Genomic DNA, 25,472 nt, shown 5'->3' with positions numbered 1-25,472 from the left:
TATATAGCCCAGGCTAGCCTGGAACTCACTATGTAGCTGAGGATGACACTGAACTTCTGATCTTCTTGTCTTTTCCTCCCAAGTGCTGGGAATACAGGTCTGCATAACCACACCAAATTTATAGTACTGGGAATCAAACCCAGGGCTTCCTGCATGCCCCAGACCCCTAAAATTCCATAAGTCTTTACAAATTTTTATGAAACTATTTAAAATTTTTATTGCATTTTATGTGCATCTTTGCCGGCATATATGCCTGGTACCTGTGGAGGCCAGAAATGAGGGTCAGATTCCCTGGAACTGGAGCTACAGATGGTTGTGAACCACCATGTGGGTGCTGGGCATTAAATCCAGGTCCTCTGGAAGAGCATCCAGTGCTCCTAACCACCGAGCCATCCTACACTTTTTTATGTGTGTATATGTAGGCATGTCTTGGCACTTGTGTGGAGGTCAGAGATGAAGTTGCTAAAACTGGTTCTTTCCACAGTGTGGGTCCTGGGATTGAACTCGGGTCATCCGGCTTGACGGCAGACACCCTTACTTGCTGAGCCATCTCACAGGTTCAAATTCCACAAGTCCTAAAGGGAATTGTCCAAAGGGACTTCCCTAGATTCACAGACCTCAAGGGTAATGTAGGGTGTCACCTATTTAAGAAGACAGCTCCAGCCCTGCAGTGGTGGCGCACATCTTTAATCCCAGCAGAGGCAGAGGCAGAGGCAGGAGGCAGGAGAGGCAGGAGAGGCAGGAGAGGCAGGAGAGGCAGGAGGCAGGAGGCATCTCTGGTAGGGCTACACACAGAGAAACCCTGTCTCAAAACAAGCGAAAGAAAAATATCCCTAGCGACCTACCACTTGCCTACCACAGAGGGTTATGGGGGGGGGTGCGGGGGCGGGCAAGGTGTCCCCTGATGAGGATGACCTGCGTACGTACGTGAAGCTGGGGATTGAACTCTGTTCCTGCGTGCTAGACAAGCACTCTACCGACTCAGCTCTAGACCCACGGGTAAGTCTTCAGCAGGGACCTGTGGGAGTTAACTTGTATTTTAGGAGAGGCAGCCTACATGCTGTTTGAAGGACAGGAGGGGTGAGTACGGAGGACTCTGGGACAGAAAAGGGGTCCCTAGAGAGGCCAGCTTCTCAAGGACAAAAGTGTATGGAGTGCAGGGCGGGGTGCACGGTGAACGCTTCTCATCTCCGCACGCGGGAGACAGAGGCAGGGGGATCTCTAGGCTCCAGACCAGCCAGGGCTGCGGAGTGAGACGCTACGTTAAAGTGGCCTTGGTTTGTGAGTGGTCTGAGGAAGCGGATCCAGCGGGTAGCATCGCCGGGACCACAGGTCGGGTCACTGAGCCAGGAGACGCCCAGCGGGCACGTGGCCACGCCCAGTTCCCGTCCGGGACTCCTATTGGCTGCTCTTAGGGGCGGGGCTCGCGCGCGGATTACGCCGGGCCTTTTCCCGTTGGCAGCCGCGGCGGCGCAAGCCCGGAAGCGGACGGGGGCGGAGGCGGAGGCGCCTCCGGCCGGCCGGGGTTGCAGCTCCGTCCTCCCCACTCGTGGCTCCCCGCGTCCCGTGGCGTGGACAAAGACATGCAGTCCCCGCCCCCAGACCCGCTGGGCGACTGCCTGCGTAACTGGGAGGATCTGCAGCAGGACTTCCAAGGTATCCAGGTGAGCGTCCCTGAGGCCATCCGTGCCCCGAGCCATGTCTCTCTGTCTCGGGGACAAGGGTCGGGCAGCCCTAGGTCAGACATAGGGTAGCTAGGAGGGGGGTCAGGGGTTGAGGACCTCCACCACTTTCCCTTTTAAATATTCGGTGGCAGCCCCGATTGCCCGCGCGTCCCTGGCGTGCTTGGGCGGGATCCCACTGTACCGGGCCATCACGACTTTGTGCAAAGGCCTTGAAAACAGGTCAGCAATCCTCTGGTGGCCCTCCCTCTGCACCGCTAACCGATCTGGGACCTCGTCCCCTTCCTGGAGGTCAGTCACCCGAGGCAGAGCCCAAGCTGGGCCCAGCCTTTTGGTTCAGTCACCCTGCAAGCGTGCAGTGGGACAACGCCTTCCCTGCCCTTGGTCAGCTCTTTGCTGAGCGCTGCAAGGAAGCAAGTTTTTATAAAATCCAGGCCTGGATGGACATCTCAGCCATCTGAGACAGAGGGACAGCGCCCACCTAGAGATGGGAGGAGGTTCGCCTTGGCGCTTCTTTCTTGTAGGGAGAGGTGGGCGGGGCAGACTGTACCGGGACCTCTTGGCTTGGCAAAGTCTGTCTGAGACCATTGGAAAACCTCCCAGTTCAGGTTGGGGTTGTTTGTGTCCTCTCTGTCCCTATACTAGAGAGAAGGAAGTTGCTGCTTCCAGGAAGGCCATCACTGGCCAGAGGTGGCATATGCTAGAGCCTAAGGAGGCTGTGGCAGCCCCGTTTGGCATGAGAAACAGACCCAAATAGTGGAGCCTGGCCAACTGGAGACTAGGTTAGACCTTTGCCTCTGCTGGACTGTGCCCAGCCTCATGTCTCCACTGCATCTGCCAACCCTTTCCAGCCTGCTGGTGTTAGAACTCTCTAGAGGTCTAGACAGCCTAAATCTCCCAGTTTTGCCATCACTACGATGGCCTCTGCGGTGATTTCCCCACACTGCCCCTTGCCCTGTCTTTAGGTTGCAAGGTTCACCCACCAGGGCAAAGTGCTTGGGCCAAAGGTGCTTGCAGGAGGGGAGTGGATGGGAGGGACTGGCCTGAGCACTGGAAGTCTTGTGACCTTTGACCCAAGAGGAAACATCAGGAATGCCTGGGTAGAAGGCATCATGGATAACCACTGTATTCCATTCTTTCAGGCTAGGCGAGTAGGAGGAACTGAGAAAGTTGGGGGTGAATTCAGGCTGCCCCTTTGGTCTAGAGCAGTGGTTCTCAACCTCTGGGTCAAGACCCATTTTAGGGGGCAAATGACCCTTTCACCGGTGGTTCGCCTAAGACCATTGGAAAACACAATATAAAATTGTAATATTTATATGACAATTTGTAGCAGTAGCAACATTGTAGTGTATGAAGTAGCAATGAAAATAGTTTTATGGTTGGGGTCACCACAACATGAGGGATTGTATTAAAGGGTCGAAGTCTTAGGAAGGTTGAGAACCACTGCTGGACTGTTTGAAGATAATGCCAGACCCTATCACAGAGGGTCTGATAGGAAGAACCCTCAGGGGCAAGCACAGAAAGTTCTACCTTCAGGATTGGTTCCCCGCCCAGGCAGTTACACAGTCAAGCTAATGCCTTACCCTAGGAAACACACCGCCTGTACCGCCTGAAGCTAGAGGAGCTCACCAAACTCCAGGACAACTGTACCAACTCCATCACACGCCAGAAGAAAAGGCTCCAGGAGCTGGCCTTGGTGCTGAAAAGGTGAGGGTGGGGTGACCTCCCGATGGGGTGGGCGCTGGTGAATTAGGGGGCGGGTTGCCACTGGCTCACCCTGGCGTGGCTCTTGTACTCTTCCACTCCCTGGGCTCTGTTCCTTTCTCTGTCCCAAAGGGTTCCCACTGGGGTTCCTGCAGGACCCGGGCTTCCCCGCCTGCTCTGATTGACTCCTGCCGTACTCCCAGATGCAGGCCCTCTCTCTCATGCGAGTCTGCAGAGGCCGCACAGGACCTGGAAAACCAGATGAAGGAGCGCCAAGGCCTCTTCTTTGACATGGAAGCCTATTTGCCTAAGAAGAATGGGTGAGCCCTTCCTTCTTCCTGTTCTAGGGATGTGAAGCCCTAGCCAGTCTCTCTGTCATTCAATCAGCCAAGGGGGCCCTGTTGACGGCCTGGCTGTCTGACAGCTCACTGTTATGGGAGCTCCAAGGGGAGGGTTTAGGGAACTGGGGTCTCAGTGATGGACATGTAACCCACACGTGGTGTTGGGTTGCCTGAGTCATCTCCAGAGGTAGTGAACTAGTACACACCTGTGGTCCTACCGCTCTGGAAGCCGAGGCAGGAGGCTAGAGAATCCAAGGTCCTCTTTGACTACATAGTGGATTCAGAGTGAGCCTGATCAACGTGATGAGTTTCAGCCCAGCCAAGGCTGCAGAGTGAGACCCTCCCTCAAAAAATAAACCAAAGGGGCTGGACAGATGGCTTAATGGTTAAGAAGTTACATGGTAGCTTAAAACTGTCTGTAACTTCAGTTCCAGGGGATCCAACACCACCTTCTGGCCCCTGTGGGCACCAGGCACACACATGGCACACATACAAACATGCAGACAAAACACCCATACATACAAAAAAATAAAATCTAAAACCAAGCCAAGGGCTGGGGATGTAGCTGAATTGGTAGAGTGCTTGCAAAACATGATCAGTGCCCTGGGTAGTGAGGCTGGATCTGCGTTGGCAATGAGTTTGTGTCCTGGCTAGTTTTTAATGTCAACTTGATACAGCTAGTGTCATCTGAGAGGAGGGAGCCTTAATTGAGAAAATGCCTCCATAAGATCAGGCTGTAGGCAAGCCTGCAGGGCATTTTCTTCCTATCCTTCCCTTCCTCCCCCTCTCTCTCCCTCCCTCCCTTCCTTTCTTTTTGTTTTTAGAGTCAGGGTTTCTCTGTGTAGTCCTGGCTGCCCTGGAATTCACTTTGTAGCCAGACTGGCCTTGAACTCAGAGATACACCCGCCTCTGCCTCCCTAATGTTGGGATCAAAGGCGTGCACCACCACACCCAGCTCTAATGTAGGGTATTTTAGTGATTGGTGGGGGAGGGCCCATCCTATTGTGGGTGGGGCCATCCCTGGGCTGGTGGACCTGGGACTTTTATAAGAAAGCAGGCTGAGGAAGCCATGAGGAGCAAGCCAGTAAGCAGCACCCTCCATGGCCTCTGCATCAGCTCCTGCCTCCAGGTTTTCATATGGTTTGAGTTCTTGTCTCACACAATGAGGGAAGCATTGTCTTCCCTCAGTGGACTGTGAGTCAGGGTATGTAAGCCAAGTAAACCCTTTCCTCTTCAAAACTGTGTTTGCTCATGGTGTTTCATCACAGCAATAGTAACCCTGACTAAGACCAGGATGTGGGGTATTGCTGTGGCAGACCTGAGCATGTTGTTTTGGGGGAGATTGTAGAAGGACTTTGGAACTTTAGGCTAGAAAGCCTTTGAGTGTTGAGAGCTCAGTGGGCTGTTCTGTCGGAGCTGGGAAGATAACGCTGAGAGCAGTGAGGACGATGAAGGCTTGGCTTGTGAAGTTCAGGGGGAGATGTAAACACTATCAGGGCTGGAGGGATGGCTCAGTGGTTAAGAGCACTGGCTGCTCTTACAGAGGACCCAGGTTCAATTCCCAGCAACCACATGGCAGTGGTGTCCATATCATAGCTCCAGATCCAGGGGATTGGATACCCTCTTCTAGCCTTTAAGGCAACAACCAAACAAATGACATACCTGCAAGCAAAACACCCATACCCATAAAATAAAGACTAATTTTAAAAAAAGACTCTGTCATGGATATTTGCTATTTAGAATTAAGATTCCGTAGTTCTGGTTAGCCAGGGCTGAAGAATTAGTGTTGATTAGGAAGAGACCAGCATCACTGAGGTGAAATCTTCTGGGAAGTGTTTCCCTAGAGTCAGCACAAGGAAGTTGTGTTCTGGAGGCGGCCAAGGTTGTACCTCACGATGGCAGCTGTACTTGGTTATGTGTAAGCATCACCCAGGTGGTACTGGTTTTAAAGGCATGAAAAGGTCATAGAGAGCAGCTGAGGCTTGGCACTGTGAGACACCAGGAGAGGCCTCTGGTGAAGTTGCAGCCTCAGTAGTTGAAGCCCAGGATTGAAGGGGTCACAGAGAGAAGTTGAGGCTTAGCACCACATAGAGCACCTGGGAGAGGCTGCTGGTGAAAGTGCAGCCCGGTTATATCAGGAGACCGCAGCATTTTGGAGATGACAGTACCATGAGATGATCACCCAGGAAGCCCCTGGAATCCTGGAGTGGAGCCAGCCTGAGCTGAGGACACTGTCTGCATGGGCTGAAGATGGTGGAGCCTGAGAAGTGACCCAGGCCCTTCTGTGGAACTCAGAAAACTGAATCCCAGACATTGGATACTGAGTTATTTACACAGTTGGAGCTTGGTTTGGTTTTATTCATATTGTTATTGAACCATGGTTCTTCTTTCTTCGAAGTAAAAGTATTTAACTTATTTTGATTTTACAGGAGTATTTTGATTTTACAGGAGCCCATAGTTGAGAGACTTTGGAGTTTTACAGAGACTTTTGATTTTTAAAAGGGACTTTGTAATTTTTTTGTTTTGTTCTGTTTATTTTTCAAGGCGGTTTCTCTGTGTAGCCCTGGCTGTCCTGGAACTCGCTCTATAGACCAGCCTGGCCTTGAACTCACAGAGATCCTCCTTCCTCTGTCTTCTGAGTGCTGACATTAAAGGTATGTGCCACCACTGCCCGCCCAGACTTTGTAATTTTTTAAAGAGCTTGACTTTTGAAGTGTTTGAGTTTGTAAAGTCTGTACTAATTTTAAGTTGGTAATTATGTTTTGTATTATGATATTTATTAATATGAGATCTTGGGGATGAACAAGAAAGGAAAGGTTAGTTTTAAGTTGATAATGGGTCGGTTGTCCTGGCTAGTTTTTATGTCAACTTGACACAAGCTAGAGTCATCTGAGAGGAGGGAACCTTAACTGAGAAAATGCCTCCTTAAGATCAAACTGTAAGCAGGCCTGTAGGGCATTTTCTTGATTAGTAATTGCTGTGGGTGGGCCCAGAGCATTGTGGGTGGAGCCATCCCTGGGCTGGTGGTCCTGAATTCTATAATAAAGTAGGTTGAGCAAGCCAGTAAGCTGTAGTCCATCCATGGCCTCTGCATCAGTCCTGCCTCCAGGTTCCTGCCCTGCTTGAGTTCCTGCCTGGACTTCTTCAGTGAATGGCAATCCAGGACATGTGAGCCAAAGAAACCCTCTCCTCCCAAGTTGCTTTGATAGCCCAATCAAACAGCCCAGTTTCATCACAGCAATGGTGACCCTGACCAAGACAGCTAGGAAGAGGCTCCATTCAAATTCTCAGCCTCCCTTGTAGCCTCAGGCATCTCTGCCATGCTGAGGCCTGAGTGGGGACAGAAGCCTCTGTACTGGGTGCGGCTGCTTAGTAAGTGACACTGTGTTGCTGTCACACCTGGAGTTCTCTGAGGACACATGAACTTCATTAGTGGGAGGAGTAGAAAAGGAGCCTGGTTTTGTTTGTTGGTTTTGGTGGTATATTTTTGAGACAGGGTCTCTTGTAGCCCAGGCTAGCCTCAACTTCTGGTCTTCTGCTCCCACCTCCTAAGAACTGGGATTACAGGTGTGAATTTTTATGTGGTGCCTGTGATTGAACCCAGGACCTCCTGGGTGTTAGGCAAGCACTCTACCAGCTGAGCCATCTCTTCCAGCTGGAGTTTTGAAGGGAGGCCCTTGAGCTGGGAGTGAGGTCCAGTGTGTGGCTATGTATGGGAAGCACTGACGGGGATGCAGGGCTGAGTTTCTTAGATGAACATCTGCCCAGATGCCAAGTCCCCATGCTTACTCACACCTGAGGAATGGTTTGGAGTGGGATGGTTTCTCATGGGGAAGGACATCCAGGGCTCTCAAGGTGCCAACACTGGGAGATCCTAGACAAAACACCGCAGGCTGGAGACACTGTTTACCCCAAGGACAGGATTCTGGTGCAGGCAGGGGGAGAGGTGGAGTACCATGTGTGGTTGGCTAGTGGCACCTCTTAAGCTTGGAGTATACCAAGTCCATGGGGAAGACGACAGGCTCTAGACTGTAGTGTTTGTCTGTCACTCAGCCATCTTCTCTCCCTTAGGTTGTACCTGAGTCTGGTTCTGGGGAATGTCAACGTGACACTTCTGAGCAAGCAGGCCAAGTATGTGGTGGTGGTATGGGGTTGGGCCTCACTCGGGCTTTCCCAACCACCTTTGACTTTGGTTGGTGTGGTCTTGGGGTTCTGGACCTCCAGCATAGTGGAGAAGGGAGGGCTCCCCCCCACTGTTCCACCTGCCCACCCATGAGTGGGAATGCCTGTCGCTTCCCCGCCCCAGGTTTGCTTACAAAGACGAGTATGAGAAATTCAAGCTCTACCTCACGATCATCCTCATTGTCATCTCCTTCTCTTGTCGCTTCCTGCTCAACTCCAGGTGAGCGTCTGGGTGTGTCTGGGTGTGTCTGGGGGTCTCTGGGGGTCTCTGGGGGTCTCTGGGGGTCTCTGGGGGTCTCTGGGGGTGTCTGGGTGTCTGGATCTGGGATAAGGTTCTGGCATCATTTCTTTGTACTCCACTCCCCAGGGTGACGGACGCTGCCTTCAACTTCCTGCTGGTCTGGTATTACTGTACGCTGACCATCCGAGAGAGCATTCTCATCAATAATGGTTCCAGGTGTGCGTGCGCGCGCGAGCGCAGTGGGCTGGAGTAGCGTGAGCTCTAAGGGGAAATGTGGAGTTTGTGTTCTCCAACAAATAAAGCCTGCCTGCAGAGCAGAGCAGAGCAGCCAACCTGCTCTGACCTCTACAACGTCCTCAGACTGAAGAGACCGAGTTCCTGTCTCATCCCACCTATATTCCTCTCTGCCCAGCCATCTCACTTCCTGTCTGTCTGTACAGACCTCCAGACCTCTATGGTTAGCTAGTGGCTAGCTCCGTCCTCTGATTTTCAGGCAAGCTTTATTTGTATAAACAAGGTATCATCACAGGTGGGTCTGTGGGAGCTGCCCTGCTTCACAGGGGTAATGGGCACCCTCTTTACAGGATCAAAGGCTGGTGGGTGTTCCATCATTACGTGTCCACGTTCCTGTCGGGAGTCATGCTGACCTGGTGAGTGACCAAGACCTGAGTTGGCAGGGGAATGGGGTGAGGCTGAAGACCCCGGCTCTCATACCTCCCTCCCTTCCTCTGCTTCCCCCTAAATTTAGGCCAGATGGTCTCATGTACCAGAAGTTCCGGAACCAGTTTCTGTCTTTCTCCATGTACCAGAGTGAGTTTCCTTGCTAGGGAGGGGATGGGGAAGAAAGCCTGTGGCCCAGAGCGGGTCTGACACACCCATTTGCCCCCTGTACCCAGGCTTTGTGCAGTTTCTGCAGTATTACTATCAGAGCGGGTGCCTGTACCGCCTGCGCGCCCTGGGCGAACGACATACTATGGATCTCACCGTAGGTGAGTCAGGTGGCCCTGCTCTGTAGCCCTGAGGCGGGGGCTTCCTTAGTGAAGGTTTCCTGTCTCTTCCAGCCTGCTCACCACCTCAGCTTTTTCCCACCCCCCACAGAAGGTTTCCAGTCTTGGATGTGGAGAGGCCTCACCTTCCTGCTTCCTTTCCTCTTCTTTGGACACGTGAGTCACCCCTGGGTGTCCCCATCCACCCCTGGGTGTCCCCCTCTGGCTGAGCCCCAGTGGGCACTACACTTACTGAACAGACTCCCTCCTTTACAGTTCTGGCAGCTCTTTAATGCATTGACATTGTTCAACTTGGCCCGGGACCCTGAGTGCAAGGAGTGGCAGGTGAGCCAGGGGTCTGGAAGGATGCACGGAAGATTCCCTCTAGACCTCACCTGTCCTGACCCCGCTTCCCCAACCCCTGCAGGTGCTCATGTGCGGCTTCCCCTTCCTTCTCCTTTTCCTCGGCAACTTTTTCACGACCCTCCGAGTGGTACACCAGAAGTTCCACAGCCAGCAGCAAGGGAGCAAGAAGGATTAAGCTAGATGTGATGGCCAGCCCCAAAGGGGCTTCGACCTGTGTGCCAGGTGGGGTGGCAGGTTGGGGCACCCCTGTGTGTAGGGGGTTCCCTTCTGTGCCCCCTGGGCTTCGTGGGCTCTGTGGGCCCTGAGGAAGGCCTGGGCCTGGAGCCCAGCTTGCAGGATTTGGGCTCTGGGCCTCAATAAAGGAAGAGAGGCATGGAAGTGTGTGATGGATTGTGGTTGTATTTTCCCCAGGGAGGCAGGGCTTGGGGTCCCCAACACAGCAGATTCTTGTCTCCTGGTCTGGGGAGGTGGGTTGTCTACTGAAGCAGATCCCAAGATAGACCCCATATCGGCTCCAGCAACACCAGACAAATACAGAAAACAACTTTATTCCAAGGGCCAGGTTATTTAAAATTATTTACACTCATTCAAAATCATGTGGTGGGGCTACAGCCCAGCTCAGTGGAGAGAAGAGCCCCTCTGTACATCTGCCGAGGGCCTAAGGCACCCATCACCCTCGCCATGTGCCCTGGGGCTGGGCTGCCTGGTATAGTGGACCAGGCTCAGCCTAGGGGCCCAGGAGGGCATCAGTCAGGCCAGGAGTCGGTCCCTTGGCCTCCCTGTGTCGAGGCCAAGCAGGAACCTCCAGAGGTGGAGGTCGGCAGAAGGGAGTTAAGGAAGTGATTACAGGGAGCAAGGTGAGCGGGTGGCAGCTCCTAGCTCCACACATCCAGGGAGTAGCGGCCCTTGGTCATCAGCTTCTTAACATAGTCCACAGCCTGGGTGTGCTCCATGGGCCCAAACTCGGCCACAATGTCATAGAAGGTGTTCTGCACATCTTTGGCCATATTTCGAGCATCCCTGGGTGGAGACAAGAAGGTGTGAGGGATTCACGGGAGCCACCTATTGGTGGACAGTCAGCACCCTAACACCCCCCCCCCCCCCCCCCCGCCCAGGCCTCTTTACTCACCCGCAGACATAGATGTGGGCACCGCCTTCGTGGATCAGCTTCCAGAGGTGTTCTTTGTCTCTCTTCAGCAAGTGTTGGACATAGACCTAGGGGAGGGGGGTGAGGTGGGCTGTAAACAGTGTCCAGACCCCACAGCTCAGCCCGTCGGCACGGCTGCCTGCCTCACCTTGTGGGCCTGCTCCCGGGAAAAGGCCACATGGAGCTGGGTGAGGGCACCCTCCTTATGGAAGCGGGCCAGCTCTTCGCGGTACAGATAGTCTTCATCTGAGCGCCGGCAGCCATAGTAGAGCAGTGTCTCTCCAACCTCCTTGCCTGGGCAGGGGTGAGGCTGTGGTGAAGGGAAGCTCTCTGGTCAGGCCCTGACCACAAAACCAGAGCCCCGTGGCTTACCTTGTTCCCGAAGCCAGGCTCGCTCCTGGATGAAACCCATGAAGGGGGCAATCCCTGTGCCAGGGCCCACCATGATGACAGGTGTGGTGGACTTGAAAGGAAGGCGGAACTGAGATTTGCGTACGAACATGGGTACCAGGGCCCGGCGGCCATTCTCTCCTGCTGGCTCCTTGGCCCGAAGCCAGCTGGTAGCTACCCCCTTGTTCAGTCGCCCAGACTTTGCTTCATACTCCACAGCCACAGCGCAGATGTGCACGGAGTTGGGGTGGACCTGAAGGAAGGACTGGTGTGAGCGAGGGAGTCCCTTTCTCAGTGGCTCTCCTTGCTGGGCATCCAGAGTCCACTGCCCTAGGTGCCGCCTCCCTGGCAGAGCTGGTGCCCTTCACCTTAGAGGATGAGGCAATGGAGTAGTAGCGGGCCTGCAGTCGTGGTAGGAGCTCACACAGGTGGTCGATGGGAGGCCGCAGTGATGGGTAGTCTTGGAGAATGGCTAAGATGTGCCTCCGGGCCTCCACCACCCAGCTCAGGTACAGCTCCTGGGGAGACACAGAAGGAAGGTATGGGCAGCCTGCAGCGTGTGTGTTGGGGGAGGGGATAGAGGCAGAGGGTGTGCAGGCTCACCTTGCCCTCGCCTGAGGAGGAGGCCATCTTGTGCAGCTGCTCCTGCTCCGAGGGATCCGAGGCATACTGTGCCAGCTCGTAGAGCACATTGGTGCGTGGTGGGTTGGTGATGTCCAGGTAGTAGGTGAGGGCCGTACGGTAGGTGGTGGGGCAGGGGAACGGATGCTTCTTGTTGGACTCCTCTGCAGCAGAGAAGGACTGAGTGAGTGGTCACCCCTGGAGCAGGGTGGGTGTCATAGAGGATGGAGGTGCTGCAGGCCCTTGTAGCAGAGAGCTGACACTCCAGCCTATTCTCTAATGCCTCCTTGACTCTGGCAAGGCTCACGCTTTCTGCCAGGCATGAACTTCAGGCCAGGCAGAAGTGCCCATCACAGGGATCTAGCCATGGTAGGCATCCAGGCCTTAGAGGAAGCTGTATGAGTGTGTGTGTATGTGCATGTGTGTGCACGTGCGTGTGTTTGAATGAGAGTGTGAGCGTGTATGTGCGTGTGTTGGCTAGCTTGAACAAAACCAGCTCCTTTTCTCCTAGTCCATGTGCTCTACTGCAAGTCAATAAGGGCAGTGCCAGGACATGGGTGAAGGAACCTAGTAGGCACCAAGGGTGCTAACCCCAGTCCTTACATTTACCTAGGAGTAGGGAGGCAGCAGCCCATGGCTACAGAGGTAGTTGTGAAGCCCAGGCCTGAGACACAAGGCTTGGTTTAGCAGCCCCGGTCCAGGAGGATGTGTGGCTGGGCGCAGCTGGGCTGGTTCTGCCTCCTGGCCTCAGGTGTCCTTTGTAACTATGACAGGGATGGAGGGCTAGACCTCATTACACAGAGTCTTAGGGCATGGGGCTTTAGCACCTGGGCCGCAGGCCAGAACCAGGCCTCTGATTTCAGAACTCACCATCGAGGTTGTTTAGAGACATGACAACATCCAGGTCAGCCCCGAGGATCTCCCCAATCTGGTTGACCAGGGTGGCGTCATTGGCTGGGTACACAGCCACATGATCCCCAGATTCATACCTAGAATGGAAGCACAAGGCTCAGGAGGAAGCCAGCAGATGACTCAATGCCAAGTTTGCTCCAGGCAGAGGTGGAGGTGGCAAGTACCTGATCTTTGAATCTGAGATGTCCAATTCCAAGTGCATCAGATGCCGCTCAGTGCCCTGGTTCAGCTTCCGGTTAGTGGTGACAGCAGCCAGGAATGGATTCTTGGCATCGAAGGGGCTGATGGGAAGAAAGGAGGGCAGTGATTGGCTTCGGACCTGCTTATAGTAAACACCGGGAGCAAGAGCTGGTGTGGCAGGAGACTTTGAGCCTTCAAGGGACATGAGGGAGCTAATTTAGTATGGCAAGGGCTGTCCCAGCCCCATTAAGTAAACGAAGTGGGCAGAGCACAAAGGGATACAGACAGGAAAACAAGCTGGCCCCTAAGAAACATGTGAGACCCTCTGCATTCTGTCTATGGGGGAGCCTGGGCCAGGGGGTGGCGCACCGTGAGATATTTGCATAGAACTTGGCGTTCACACTCACATTCAGAGACTATAGTGTGTCTAGGAGCAGCAGATGGAAGAGTCTGCCCCAGCAGGATGGCTGGCTTGAGTTGGTGATGGATGACTGGGGATTCCAGCATGAATAATCTGGGCGGCACCCAGGGGTATGTAGTGTCAAAGTGAGAACATGATTTGGACTTTTTTTGGACAAGTTTTCATGTATCCCAGGCTTGCCTTGGAACCCGCTATACAGTTGAGGATAACTGGACTTTTGATCCTCCCTCCTCCACTCCTTGTGCTGAACTTGTGTGTGCTGGGGATGGGACCCAGGGTCTCACACTGGTTAGGTAAGCACTCTGCCAGTTGATCGACATGCCAAATGGCATGTGGATTCTAAGGAAAGGAAGGGGGCTTCTTGCCTGGGTTTGACCTGTCCCTTGGGCAACTTGTGCCCTTCCAGTTGGTGAACATGAGAGAGTGGGTGTCTCCACCGCGTTCACTCATATGACTCTGGGGGACACACACATCTGCTTGGGATATGGGTACACAAGGGGCCCCAGGGCTTTTAGTCCCCCCTTTCCTTCCTCTACTTACGGTTTCTGGTTCTCGTAGCTCTTCAGGCGGCCCATCTCGCCAGTGTAAACCTTGGCAGTGTCAATGTCTTCGTGGACCACGAGCTCATACTGGCGAATGCTGGGAGGGGAAAACCAAGGCTAGGGTCAGGTCTCGGAGGAGGGAGGCTGCAGGGTCAGCCTTGGCGAGAAAGGGCTTGAAATACACAGGGGACATGAGTGGAAGACATGATACAGGGAACCCTATAGAGAAGTAGCAGACATAACAGAAGCAAAAGGCAAGAGAAGGGCTGGAGTTGGCCCCGAGAGCCTGAGAGGATTAGCAGGCCACGAAGCACAGGTGGAAGGGAAGCCAGTGTCCTGGTGATGCCACAGGACCGCACCCCTCTCTGAAGGGGGCCCCTTCACCTAGAAAAAGGACCTCCCAGATCCTATGCCTGAGCTCTTGACACCCTTCCTCACTCTGTCCCCAGGGCCACCCAGCCCAGGCCCTAGCCTCAGCCTTCCACTTACCTCGACTCCTCCCCAGTGGCTTCCACCCCGAAGAACTCGCACACGGCTGGCCAGAACTGCTCCCTCCATGTGATGAAATCCTCTTCTAAGCTGGAGAGAGGAGAGGCTTAGCCAGGCTAGACATCAGCCCACTCTCACACCTGTGGCTCCCAGCCCTGCTAGGAGAAGGAAGGTGGCCAACACTCCAGGCTGGCACCTGTGCAACTAGGGTGACACTTACTTCCCATCATCATCTCCAAGGCCCAATTCAAAGATGCGCTGGGCGCCAAGCTGCTCCAGCCGCTGGTCCACATACTTCCCCATGGCATTGAAATGTTCATAGGTCTTGTTCCCAAGGCCAAACACCTGTGAGGACAGCAGGGGAGGCTCTGAGGCTATGGTCAGTGGGATCTGATGTCCTTGTGATGCTCCTTGGGAAGCCTCTGGCACTATGGGCACTGATGGCTTTACTTAGGTGACCTGCAGTCATAGGTGGCTCCTTTTATGACCAGCCTTTTTACACCTCAAATCCAAGTGACCAGAGCTTAGCTGGAGGCTCCAGTCCTCCTTGTTTGGCCAAATTATATTGTTTTGGCCTTTTGTCCAGTAACCAATGTCCTGAGGGGTCATTGGAGCTGGCAACATTGGAGGAGATGCTCTAGAAGGGCAAAAGCCTCACTAAAGTAAGGATAAGATCCTCTGTCCCGTAAGATGGTGAAGGAACAGATGGGGCAGCTTGCATAGGAGGATCCTAGGTCTGGGGAGCTGCCAGAAGCCAGTGTATGTCCAAAGGATTCTGGGAAACTCACAGCAAACTTGACTCCAGTGAGGTCCACATCAGTCTCCTGCAGCCAGTCATAGAAGTCTTGGGCATTGTCGGTGGGGTCTCCCTCGCCATACGTGGCCATGCAGAAGACTACTAGAGACTTGTCGATCTCAGGCAAGCTGCTCAGGTCAGCCTAGAGAGACAGGGGTATCATCACTGTGGCCTGAGCCCATAGCTGATGAACAGAGTGTCAGGTGGGAAGACCTTGGTCCAGGCAGTCCCTCATGCGTTTCTAATACATTTAAAAGGAAGGCTGGAGATGGAAGACCCCCACGGCTGGAGACGGAAGTGGGTGGAAGGGAAGGAGTGGGCACGGGGAAGGGGCTGAGAGAAGGTGCCCCTCACAGGGATGACTCTTCAGTTGTGTGTGGGGTGTCACTGATGAATATGGCAATTCCTGAGCCACCTGCTCCCTCCCTTCTACCGGTGGCTGATACAGTTTTGTGTACTTTATAGAGCCACCCCATGTAAGGGAATGGAGGCAGGCAGTGCCAGGAGAATGAGCCTGGTGAGTTGGCAGACAGTGAGGGGCAACAGTGCTCCTGTCCTAGCTGTTAAGAACATGGTTGAGATCTATCATACCCTACACAGGCTTAAGAGGAACAGTGTAGGCAGGGTGGCTAATGGATATGAGGAGGGACTCCATTGCCCCTAACTATGGCCTCCCTCAACCTCTCGACCCCTCCCTGGTTCTATCTCCCCTCTTCCCTCAGCTTTAATCACAAGTTATTAAGAGCCTCAACATAAGGTGGCTTAGAGCTCTTTGAGATGACCCCACAGACAGGGAAGGGGCATCCTAGGGTCCCTCACACTTGAGCAGCAGGGTGGAGCACAGGGCAGCATATGAGGGGGTCTCACCAAGTCATACTCTTCGGGGTCTGCAGACATGCCCCGCATCCCATAGCGGTGGGCATCCTTGGACAGCCGGTTGGCAAACTCCTCAGCAGTTCCCGTCTGGGAGCCATAGAATACAATAATGTTCCTTCCCTGAGGGAGGAGGCAGACACATGGGTGAGTAAGGGGCCCAGGACACACACACACAGTGCAGGACTGGCAAGGGGAGCCCTCTCTCCTGGCCTCAGTTCTTATCTGAGTCACTTGGGCTGATATCTAGCTGTCGCAGGTGCTCTGATGGCAGAGGACAGACATTCCCCAAGGAGTCCAGCTGGCGTCATCAGAGTGATCTCATACATATCACTTAAGACCATACTCTAACACCAGAAAAACCACAACCTAATATTGAGTATAAAAAGGGAAGGTGACTGGAGAAATATGGATAGCAGACCTTACGTACATATCAATAAAAATAACAAACAGTGGATGTGATCCTTTGGCATTTGTGGGGGGGGGGTGAGGGCACGATCTCCAACCATGCACAGGGTACCAAAATCTGCAGTCGCTCAAGTCTCTTATATGACAGTGAGGCAGAAGCTGGAGAGATGGCTTGGGAGGTAAGCGCACTGGCTGCTCTTGCAGAGGACCCAAGTGCAGTGCCCTGCACCCACATCAAGTGGCTCATGTGACCTGGAATTCCAGATCCAGGGACTGAATGACCTGTGGCCTTAGTGGGACACCCACACTCCTTCCTGGGCACAACCCTCCCCATACAGATAACTAAAGATAAGGCAGGCAGTGGTGGCGCATGTCTTTACTCCTAGCACTTGGGAGGCAGAGGCAGGTGGATTTGAGTTCTGGTCTACAGAGTGAGTTCCAGGACAGCCAGGGCCACACAGAGAAACCCTGTCTCAAGAAACAAAACTATATATACATGTGTGTGTGTGCATACATGTATGTCTACACAATATATAAAATAGACTACATCTATCCTTCATTCTTTTCAATTTAAAAAAATATATTTATTTTTATCTTATGTGTATGTATGTGTGCATCATGTATATTCTGGAGCCACTGGAGGGCAGAGGTATCTGATCTAGAACTGAAATTACAGACAGTTATGAGCCACCATGTGGGTGCTGGGAATTAAACCAGGTCCTGTGCAAAAGCAGTAAGCATTGTTATCATTGAGCCATCTCTGGCCCTCTTTTTAAAAATTTTAGACAAGGTGTAGCCCAGGTTGGCCTTAACTTTTGGTTTTCCTGCTTCAGCTTTGTTACTGCTAAGATTAAAGGTGTATATCATCATACCTGGCTTCCAATGTACCGAGTGTGTGTGTGTGTGTGTGTGTGTGTGTGTGTGTGTCTCGTTCCTCAGGTGCCATCACTATTTAGTTTTGAGCAAGGCTTCTAACTGGTGCGGACCTCACCAATTAGGCTATGCTTGTACAAGGGAGCTTTGGGAATTAGAAGCATATGCTACCCTGTCTGGCTTTTTATGTGGGTTCTGGGGAAAGGACTCAAACTGTAAACTTTGATAATAAAGGGAGGTCTGTTTTTACATTTTAGTTTATCCAAGAAAGTCAAAGCAGAGCTCCTTGTGCTGTGTAAGATGACGACACCCTTATCACTCGGGCCTGCTCAGTTCCAACAGCCCTCAGCCCTCCTTGACAGGTCCCCTTGGTGCCCACCAGGGCCAAGCTCACTCTACTAAGAGCAGAAACAGGAATCTCACCGTTTTCTTCATCTTTTCCACGAAACTGCTCTCTTTGACAGACGGGGTCCTGAAAAACAAGACAGTTTGATAGGATGGGTGTGACGGGCTGTGGTACCTGTGGCAGTCTGTCAGGGGCCTTCTACCTTGACTATCCCCTAGTGATGAAGCCAACAGTGGAACTAGTACGATCACTCCTCTGTGTGCCTCAAATCCATCAATGAGTTTATAGAGATCAGTCAGTTTTAGGGCTGCTCTGAGTCCGACCTGGTAATCTACCCATGCTCTCTTCCCAGTGTTTAGCCCCTCTCCATCTTCTGTCCCTTTTCTTCCTTTGCCATCACCTCAGGCAAAAAGGACACAAACTCCAGCCCTGGCCTGAGACAGTGAGCCAATGGGAAACTATGTCATTAAGTGTGTGTGAGGGGTAGGGGGGACATGCAGAGATAGGGCTTGACCCACAGTCATGAGGACAAGAACTTAGACCCAGCACCATATAACAAGCTGGGCACCCTGCACACCAGCCTCTGTCCGTGCACAGAACTGCATATACTTACACAAAATAAATACATAAGGTTTAAAGAGCAACGCTTCTGGAACTCAGGTGACTTCTGGCACCCATATATCTGTGCGCCATGTGCTCATGAACTCCTACCCTCATACGCACACACACATGCATAAGAAAATAAGGGCAGCCAGGCAATGGTGGCACACGCCTTTAATCTCAGTACTAGGGAGGCAGGTATCGGATGAGTTAGAGGCCAGCCTGGACTACAGAGCGAGTTCCAATACAGCCAGGACTGCACAGAAAAACATCTTGAAAAACAAAAAGGAAGCCCTGAGTAGAGACTGGTGTGAAAGAAGGTGTTCCAGAGAGAAATCCCAGCTCTTGCTTCTTTGGTCAAGTCACTGACTCACCACACCCTTGTGAGTGGACACAAGGACTTGATTCCCCTGGACTAAGCTTGGCCTTCCCTGACCCCTTCCCACAAACCCTACAGTCCCTCAACACAGAATTTGAGCTTCCTCAGAACAAGTTTTCCCTGCATCAAGGTCACCATCCTTAACGGGGCACATACATCCATGGAGCACTTCCTATCACATACTCAAATCACTTCCCCGGATGACTGGCTTTAACAACCAGGAGGTGTCCATGTGTCTGCCAGGCACTCAGCACACAATTCATGGCTTTCCTGATGGCTGGTCCAGGTCTCCCACCCAGCATCTGTCAGGCAGAGGTAGACAGAGGCCTCTGGGAATACTGCCCACTCCCTACTCCTTCTGGGCTGAGAAGTCAGCTCCTGGCTTTTCTCAAAAGACAGATGTTTCCATAGAAGTCACATCTCCAGCTGGGGCAGGCAGAGCAGGGCAGGAGCCAAGGGTGGGGACTAGAATGTGCCATCTCTGTTTTCCAAGGGTCTGTCTTGTCCCTGAGCTGTAGCTCGGGAAGAATCACAGAAGAAGAGAAGCCACGTCAGGGGCAGAGCTGGCTGCAGGTCTAGTCCTGTCACCACACAGGCATGTGATATCCCGGCCTGAAGGGCTTAGCTACTAACCGAACTTGACTTCCACAGTGCTCCTGAGACCTGCCAGGCACCTGGAACTTCAGTGACACTCAACGGGACAAAGGTCTTCTTGGAAAGTGAACAGCTGCTTGGGACAGTCTGTGATTTTAGACACCCAGCAGCCTAAGGTGGCAGGGCCATAAAGGCTGGTGCCTAGTGCCAGACAGACAGGAGAAGCTGGGCTCCATTTTCTGACAGCAAGTGGCTATTAAGAGACAGAGCAACAGCCTCCCAAGGGCACAAACAAGGAACCACTAGCTGGGGGTGAGCCGGATAGGGTCTGAGGCTAGCCTCCTGCTGTAGGTAAAAGGGGCCAAACCTTAGGCTGGCTGGCTCTGGCCATAGTGAGGTGAGAACCCTGGACAGGTTTGTCTGGAGACACTCTCCTTGACCTTGGGGGCAAAGACCAAGATGCTGAGCACTTCTTGGGGTGGGGATGAGGGCAAGAGGTCAACCTCAGATGTTGTTCCTCAGGTGCTTTGTTCAGACAAGGTCTCTCACTTGCCTGGAGCTCACCAAGCAGGTTTGGCTCACCAGTCACCAAGCCCCAGGGATCTGCCTGCCCACAGCTTGCTCAGCGCTAGGATTACAAGCCTGCCTCCATGGAGCTGCCTCCATTACAGCTCACATCTTCATGCTTGTGTAGCAGGCAATTTTGCAAAACATCTCCCGACCCACACCTCAACACTTTTGAGGCCCAACGCCTGCCCCTTGATTGGCTTCACTTTGGCCCTGGGGAACCGGAAGAACTGTCCCGATCCAGCAGGGGCAGTGGCCTCTGGGAAAACAAGGAGTCAGAGGACCCTCTGCTGAACAATTGCACTGTTCCTCCTGGGCAGCCCTTGCCTGGGAGCAGCTCCCAGCCAGCTTAAGGAAGCAGACCTGGTAGCACCCACTTGGGGATCGACTCACAGCAGGCTACTAGACCCTAGCCCAGGAAGCTGCCTCTCCCTCTGGCAAAGGATGGCAGTCATGTGCCCCCTGCCCAAGGGCTACCCGCACATCTGTACTGGGGCTGAACTGACCTCAGGGTGGGCTCGTCCGCTGGAGATGAGTGTGCACATCCCATGGTGCCCCTGTTGTCAACAGGGATTAAGGGAAAAGGAGGGTCCCACACTGAGCTCTGTTGCAGCTGGCTGGGAGCCAACAGAAAGGAAGTTCAGCTCTGTCCATTCTCAGTGTAGTGGAGTTGGCTGCTTGGGCCCAGAGACTCTGAAAGTGTCACCCCAGAAGTCATCTCAGAACCCTTCAGCACCTCTGCCTGCCTCTGTCCCCATCAGCCTGTGAACTCTGCAACATCTGGCAGCTCCAGCAGGACTGAGACTGCAGCCTCCCATGATCCCCTGCGGCTGGGGTAACACTCCCCCCCTTCTGTATGGACTGAGGGAAGGAGAGAACATTTCTACCCCACCACCACTCAGTCTCCTTGGTAACTGTTTATATCAGAGCCCCACTCCCCACACCCTCCCCTTTCCCATTAGGAGGAAGAAAAAAAAAGAGAGAGAGAATGAAGAACAAAGCTGTCCCAGCCCTGACACAGACGTGTGCAGGTTGCAGCAATGAAAACCAAGCCAGCCATCGCTGCTGCCAGGGCCCCTAAAGACAACCGGGGCCCTGTCACCTGGGGACATCCTGGGCACTACAGGGAAGTATACTTTCCCTTCCTGCCCCATGCAACGGGGACAGCCAGCCTAAGATCTTAAGCAATCCCTTTCTTGGTACCCAAGCACAGACCCCAGAGCCCTGTGCAGGTGGCAGCTGGCCCAAGTTGTGGGAACGCAGATACCACATGGCTCCACAGCACAGCCTGAAAGGTTCCAATTACTGCTTCCATCCCCCTCCACTGGGAGCAGGCTCCTCTGAAGTCAGCTGCAGGCCACCAGAGTGGGCAAGAGGAGAGGGAGGGGAGGGGAGAAGCAGGGAAAGCACTGAGTCACTGGGCGAACCCAGATGCCTCAAGGGAGTGCATTTTTTGTTGCTATTCCAGGCAACTCGGAGAAGCACTTCTGAAAGCTGAGGCAACTCAAATTTAATTTTCTGTCTGGTAGAACCGATTCCTCCTGGGATACCCTGCTGCCTGGGAGGGACATGGGAAGCTGCTTTTGAACTTGCAGAGCCTGGCTGTCTGGAGACTAAGGTTTCCAGGCCACAGGGTTAAAGGGGGATGAGAATGAGGCTTAGATATGGTGGCAGCAGGAGAGGAACAGCAGGTCCCAGCAGGACAGATGGTCAGCCTCTGCCATTGCCAGGAGGTCTGTGCAGAGCTTAGAGGAAAGTGGGTGGCTCTCTACAGGGTCCCACCCCTAGGAGGGCTGCTTCAAAGGGAGTTGAGAGCCAGCCAAGGGCAGTGGAGGCCTCAGGCCAAGATGAAAGACAAGGGCTGAGCCTGGTGGTGGCACACATCTCTGCAAATCTCTGATAGCAGCATTCTGGAGGCTGAGGCATGAGGACAGAGTTCAAGGCTAGCCTAGACTACAGAGTAAGTTTGTCTCAAAAGAACAAAGCTAGGGATTAACTCAGTGGGCAGAGTAGTTGTCTGCCATGTATGCAGCTCAGGGCTCAGGGCTCCACTCCCAGCACCATAGAAACTGCAAATGGGATGAATAAATGTGTTCACTTGTAATTACAGCACTCAAAGGTGGAGACAGGAAAAATGGGGGTTCAGTATCATCCTCTACACAGGTACACAGCAAAGGACAGGTCAGCTTGAGCTAATGAGACAACATAAGAAAAGGAAAAACAAAAAACCAACACCAATGTGCTGGCTAATTTTACCAATTAACACAAGTTACTGTCATCTGAGAGGAGAGAACCCTGATTGAGAAAATGCCTCCATAAGATCTGGCTGTCGGCAAACTTGTTCTTAAACAGGCAAACATTTTCTTAATTAGTAATTAATGTAGGTGGGCTCAGTCCACTGTGGGTGGGGCCATTCCTAGTCTGGTGGCCCTGGGTGCTATAAGAACAAAGGCTAAGCAAGTCATGGGCAGCAAGCCAGTAAGTAGGACTTACAATTCATAACCTGCTATCCACCCAGAAGGTTGGTTAATAGCCTAGTGATCTTTTGTGCTATTTGTGTGACAGAAACCATACTGCTTCCAGACCCCTTTTTGTGAACTTGTCAATCTATAGAAGGTATCATATGTAGGCAAATCTATAGAACCCATCCTTATGGAAAATGTCACATGTACTTTACAAAGAGTTTCAATGAAGTCATGTCTTAAGCTTTATTGCACATACAGAGTTAAGTTATCACCAGGAGAGTTTTCACCAAATTGTGCTGTGCTTAAATATATGCCTAAAATAAAATATTCAGGATCAGACTCCCTAAGGTTGAACCAACCCTGACTACTTCAGGATTCAGGATATGAGCTGAATAAACTAAATAAGTAAAATAAAACCTTTTCCCACCAAGTTCCTTTTGGTCATAGTGTTCCATCATGATGAAACACCAAGACAGCCAGTGAAATGACTTAGTGGGTCAAAGGGCTTTTGTTGCATAGTTATCCTGCAACAGGCCACATTTGGAGGGTCAATAGGAAGGGCAGAGTCCACTTGATCAGAGAGCAGAAAAATGCAGGCAATCTCAACAGGTGGCAACACACGTCCCAGACCTGTGTTTGCAGAAGGACCTCTGCTAGCCACTTCTGTCTGGGTCAGGCATGGTGTCACCACATGAGTGCAAGTGCCCTCCAAGGTGAGAATATGACATCAAATCCCCAGGAACTGTGAGTCCCCACATGGGTGCTAGGAATCAAACTTGAGCCATCCCTACAGCCAAGCCTTTCTCTTTGAGAAAGGCATCTGTGTTTCTAGTTTTGTGATTACTGGTGCAAGGATATCAGTATAAAATGGGTGGCCCTGAACCCCCTTATGCTCCTTGATCTGTTGACATGCCAAGATAAAGACGGACGTAAAACTGCTTGCGGCCTTGACTATGGGCAATGCTGTGATTTTAAAGGCAAGCCATTCCCAAATAAAGTTCACTTGAGGAAATAAGAGTACTTGTGGCTTTTCTAAACAAGCCCCAAGAGGGCACAATCAGCCAATCCAGATCGTAGGAAGCTATGTAACAATAGGTTGGAGCTTCCTTCACACAAGCATTTCAAGGGAGAGACAGGAATGGATGGATGCTTGTTCAGGAAAAGTTGCTGTTCTCAGACAAGTAGCACTAGAGTTCTACCTACAACTACAAGGCTGGGAATGAGGCATTTTGGGGGACAGAACATGGATGACTGTGACACTGATTGCATGACTGACTGTACATGTGTCAAGATTCAGCCATGGGGCTGGCGAGATGACTCAGTGGTTATAGACACTTGCTGCCAAGCCTGATGACCTGAGTTCAACCCCTGGGGCCCATGTATACAGTTAAAAGGAGAGGGTTTTAGAATGGGGTGTGACTCAGTGGTAGAGCATTTGCTGAGCAAGCATAAGAATCTGGGTTCCATCCCCAGCACCGAGAGAAAAACTAGAAAAAGGATTTTATTATATGCAAATTATAACTGAATAGACCTGATTCCTCTCTACAAAGAGAAATGGTGTGTTAATCAAGTGCAAAAAATGGGTCTTTAGGTACTGAATTAAAACTAAATCCAAACTAAAAATCTAAAGACAAAGCTCTGACCAGCCAATCAAGGATAAGAACAATGTGCCTAGAGAAGGGATATGGATGGCTACCCTGGGAATTGTGACAGTAGAATTAATTGTGTGGCATCTAAAAGCAGAGTCAGTGAGACAACTCAGTGGGTAAAGGCGCTTGCCACTAGGCCTGATGATGGGAGTTCAATCTGGAATGCACATGGTGAAGGGAGAGAGCTGTCCTCTGAGCTCGGGCAATCAGTGTTTGGTTAGAGCAATGCAAAGCCATACTTGGCTTTCATTACACCGGTGCTGGGGACCCTGTCTTGGGTCCCATGATTGCACATCAGACACTTTAGCTCTCTGAACCATCTCCTCAAATCCCAGACTCTTTGGCCTCAGTCTGGGATTACAGGTGTGTACCACCCCAATTGGCTTAACCCTTTCCCTTAGAAAACCCCTATCTTCTCTCCAGCCATACCCCACCCCCCATTGCTTCTGAAGGAGGCAGTCTCTGAACTCTGATTTCCTTTAATCCATAGCCCTAACAAGCCCTACCCAATGTTCTAGGGGATCCCCAAACTCTATCTCTCTGACTCTCCTTCTCAAACCTGCTTCAGCCAAGAAAAAACAACAACAACAACAATAACAACAACAACAAAACCACTCCAAACAAACAAAACCCAATACTGTTCCAGCCTACATGTTCCAGCCAACGCCCTTCCATCTATTCTAGGCACCCAAAGCCTAACCATCAACTTTAATTATGCTCCGCTCAGGGGCCCTCTCTTGGGACAGCATCACTTCTCAGGGGACCACATCCTGAAATGGCTTCTCCAGACTCCTCCCTGCCCTTGCACTCTCTCCGCCTTCCCTATTACCTGGTGCACCATTGAGAAATCAGGGTTGGTCATTTTGCCGCTCCCATAGCCCTCTGGTATCCGTCCCCACCCTGCCCTCCTAACTACACTTCCCACACTCCCCCACCACCCCAGCACCTCCACCTATGGACATCACTACTGCTACCCAAACCCTGCTCTGCCTCTGGAGCTGGAGTCATGCTTCAACCCTTTCCAGAACCCTTTCCCCATCCCAAATCAGAATCAATCCCCACCTTTTAGGTTCCCTAACTTTGCATACCTTTGGCCCCAAGATAGTGTACCCCAGAGGATCTGTGTTCTGAGGCTTTGGCACAGATGTTTGAGACTGTGAGTCAAGATTTTCAGAAGTACCCACCACCTCCACCCTTCTCTTTGCACCAGTGAGGTCTGGGATAGGCTACAAGCTCCACTCTCTTGTAGGACACTGCTCTCAGCAGGAACTCTGCCCAAAAGAGGTATTCAAGACAAAATTTGGGGCAGTACTCCCTCTCTCAGCCCCAGGAGGGTTAAACTGGCTTCATGCCAAAGTGATGCTGACCTGGCCCAGGGAAGTAGGTGCTTCTGGGCTCTGGTGTCTATTGGCCACACGTGGTCAGTGGCAGCAGGGACAGTGTTCAGAGAGCTACATTTGGATCTGTGGGAGGGCCACAAAGGTTTGCACTCTCAGGGAGAGTCACCTGGGTACCCAGGGGAACCTCTTGACTTGTGCTCTGAGTGCTTGCTGGGCTGGCCAGACCACAGCTGGCTTTGTTATTTTTGCTTGTATAAACATCCATACCCTTGGGGCTAGGGATGTAATATAGTTTGAGAGAGCATTTGCCTAATTTGCACAAAACTGCTCCTCCCCCTGCTGGCTTTTTGGTGCTGACTATCACATAAACCAGGTGAG

The 25,472-nt window shown here is 52.3% G+C and overlaps 2 protein-coding genes across 2 annotated transcripts in view; one reads left to right on the top strand and one right to left on the bottom strand.

The window, feature by feature from the left end:
* The first annotated feature begins 1,465 nt into the window (after positions 1–1,465).
* Tmem120a (transmembrane protein 120A) lies at positions 1,466–9,880 on the top strand. Its single transcript, XM_027416188.2, has 12 exons — positions 1,466–1,664; positions 3,271–3,389; positions 3,590–3,706; positions 7,799–7,858; positions 8,034–8,129; positions 8,277–8,366; positions 8,735–8,800; positions 8,899–8,960; positions 9,047–9,139; positions 9,249–9,313; positions 9,413–9,481; positions 9,564–9,880. Exons 1-12 carry the CDS (start codon positions 1,584–1,586, stop codon positions 9,675–9,677), a joined length of 1,032 nt encoding a protein of 343 aa, XP_027271989.1. The 5' UTR covers positions 1,466–1,583; the 3' UTR covers positions 9,678–9,880.
* Positions 9,881–10,068: 188 nt separating this feature from the next.
* The window catches only part of Por (NADPH--cytochrome P450 reductase), a 40,907-nt gene continuing 25,503 nt past the window's right edge, over positions 10,069–25,472 (bottom strand). The window contains 14 exon segments of the mRNA NM_001244275.2: positions 10,069–10,522; positions 10,632–10,717; positions 10,798–10,943; positions 11,022–11,292; positions 11,408–11,557; positions 11,643–11,824; positions 12,531–12,649; positions 12,737–12,853; positions 13,714–13,812; positions 14,205–14,294; positions 14,425–14,549; positions 14,993–15,142; positions 15,868–15,996; positions 17,578–17,626. Of these exon segments, the coding sequence (NP_001231204.2) occupies positions 10,378–10,522; positions 10,632–10,717; positions 10,798–10,943; positions 11,022–11,292; positions 11,408–11,557; positions 11,643–11,824; positions 12,531–12,649; positions 12,737–12,853; positions 13,714–13,812; positions 14,205–14,294; positions 14,425–14,549; positions 14,993–15,142; positions 15,868–15,996; positions 17,578–17,626 (1,858 nt within the window). The 3' untranslated portion in view covers positions 10,069–10,377.

Source organism: Cricetulus griseus, chromosome 4 (genome assembly GCF_003668045.3).
Source record: "Cricetulus griseus strain 17A/GY chromosome 4, alternate assembly CriGri-PICRH-1.0, whole genome shotgun sequence".
NCBI lineage: Eukaryota > Metazoa > Chordata > Mammalia > Rodentia > Cricetidae > Cricetulus > Cricetulus griseus.
Note: the sequence above shows the minus strand (reverse complement) of the source record. Positions and strands in the feature narration are given on the sequence as shown.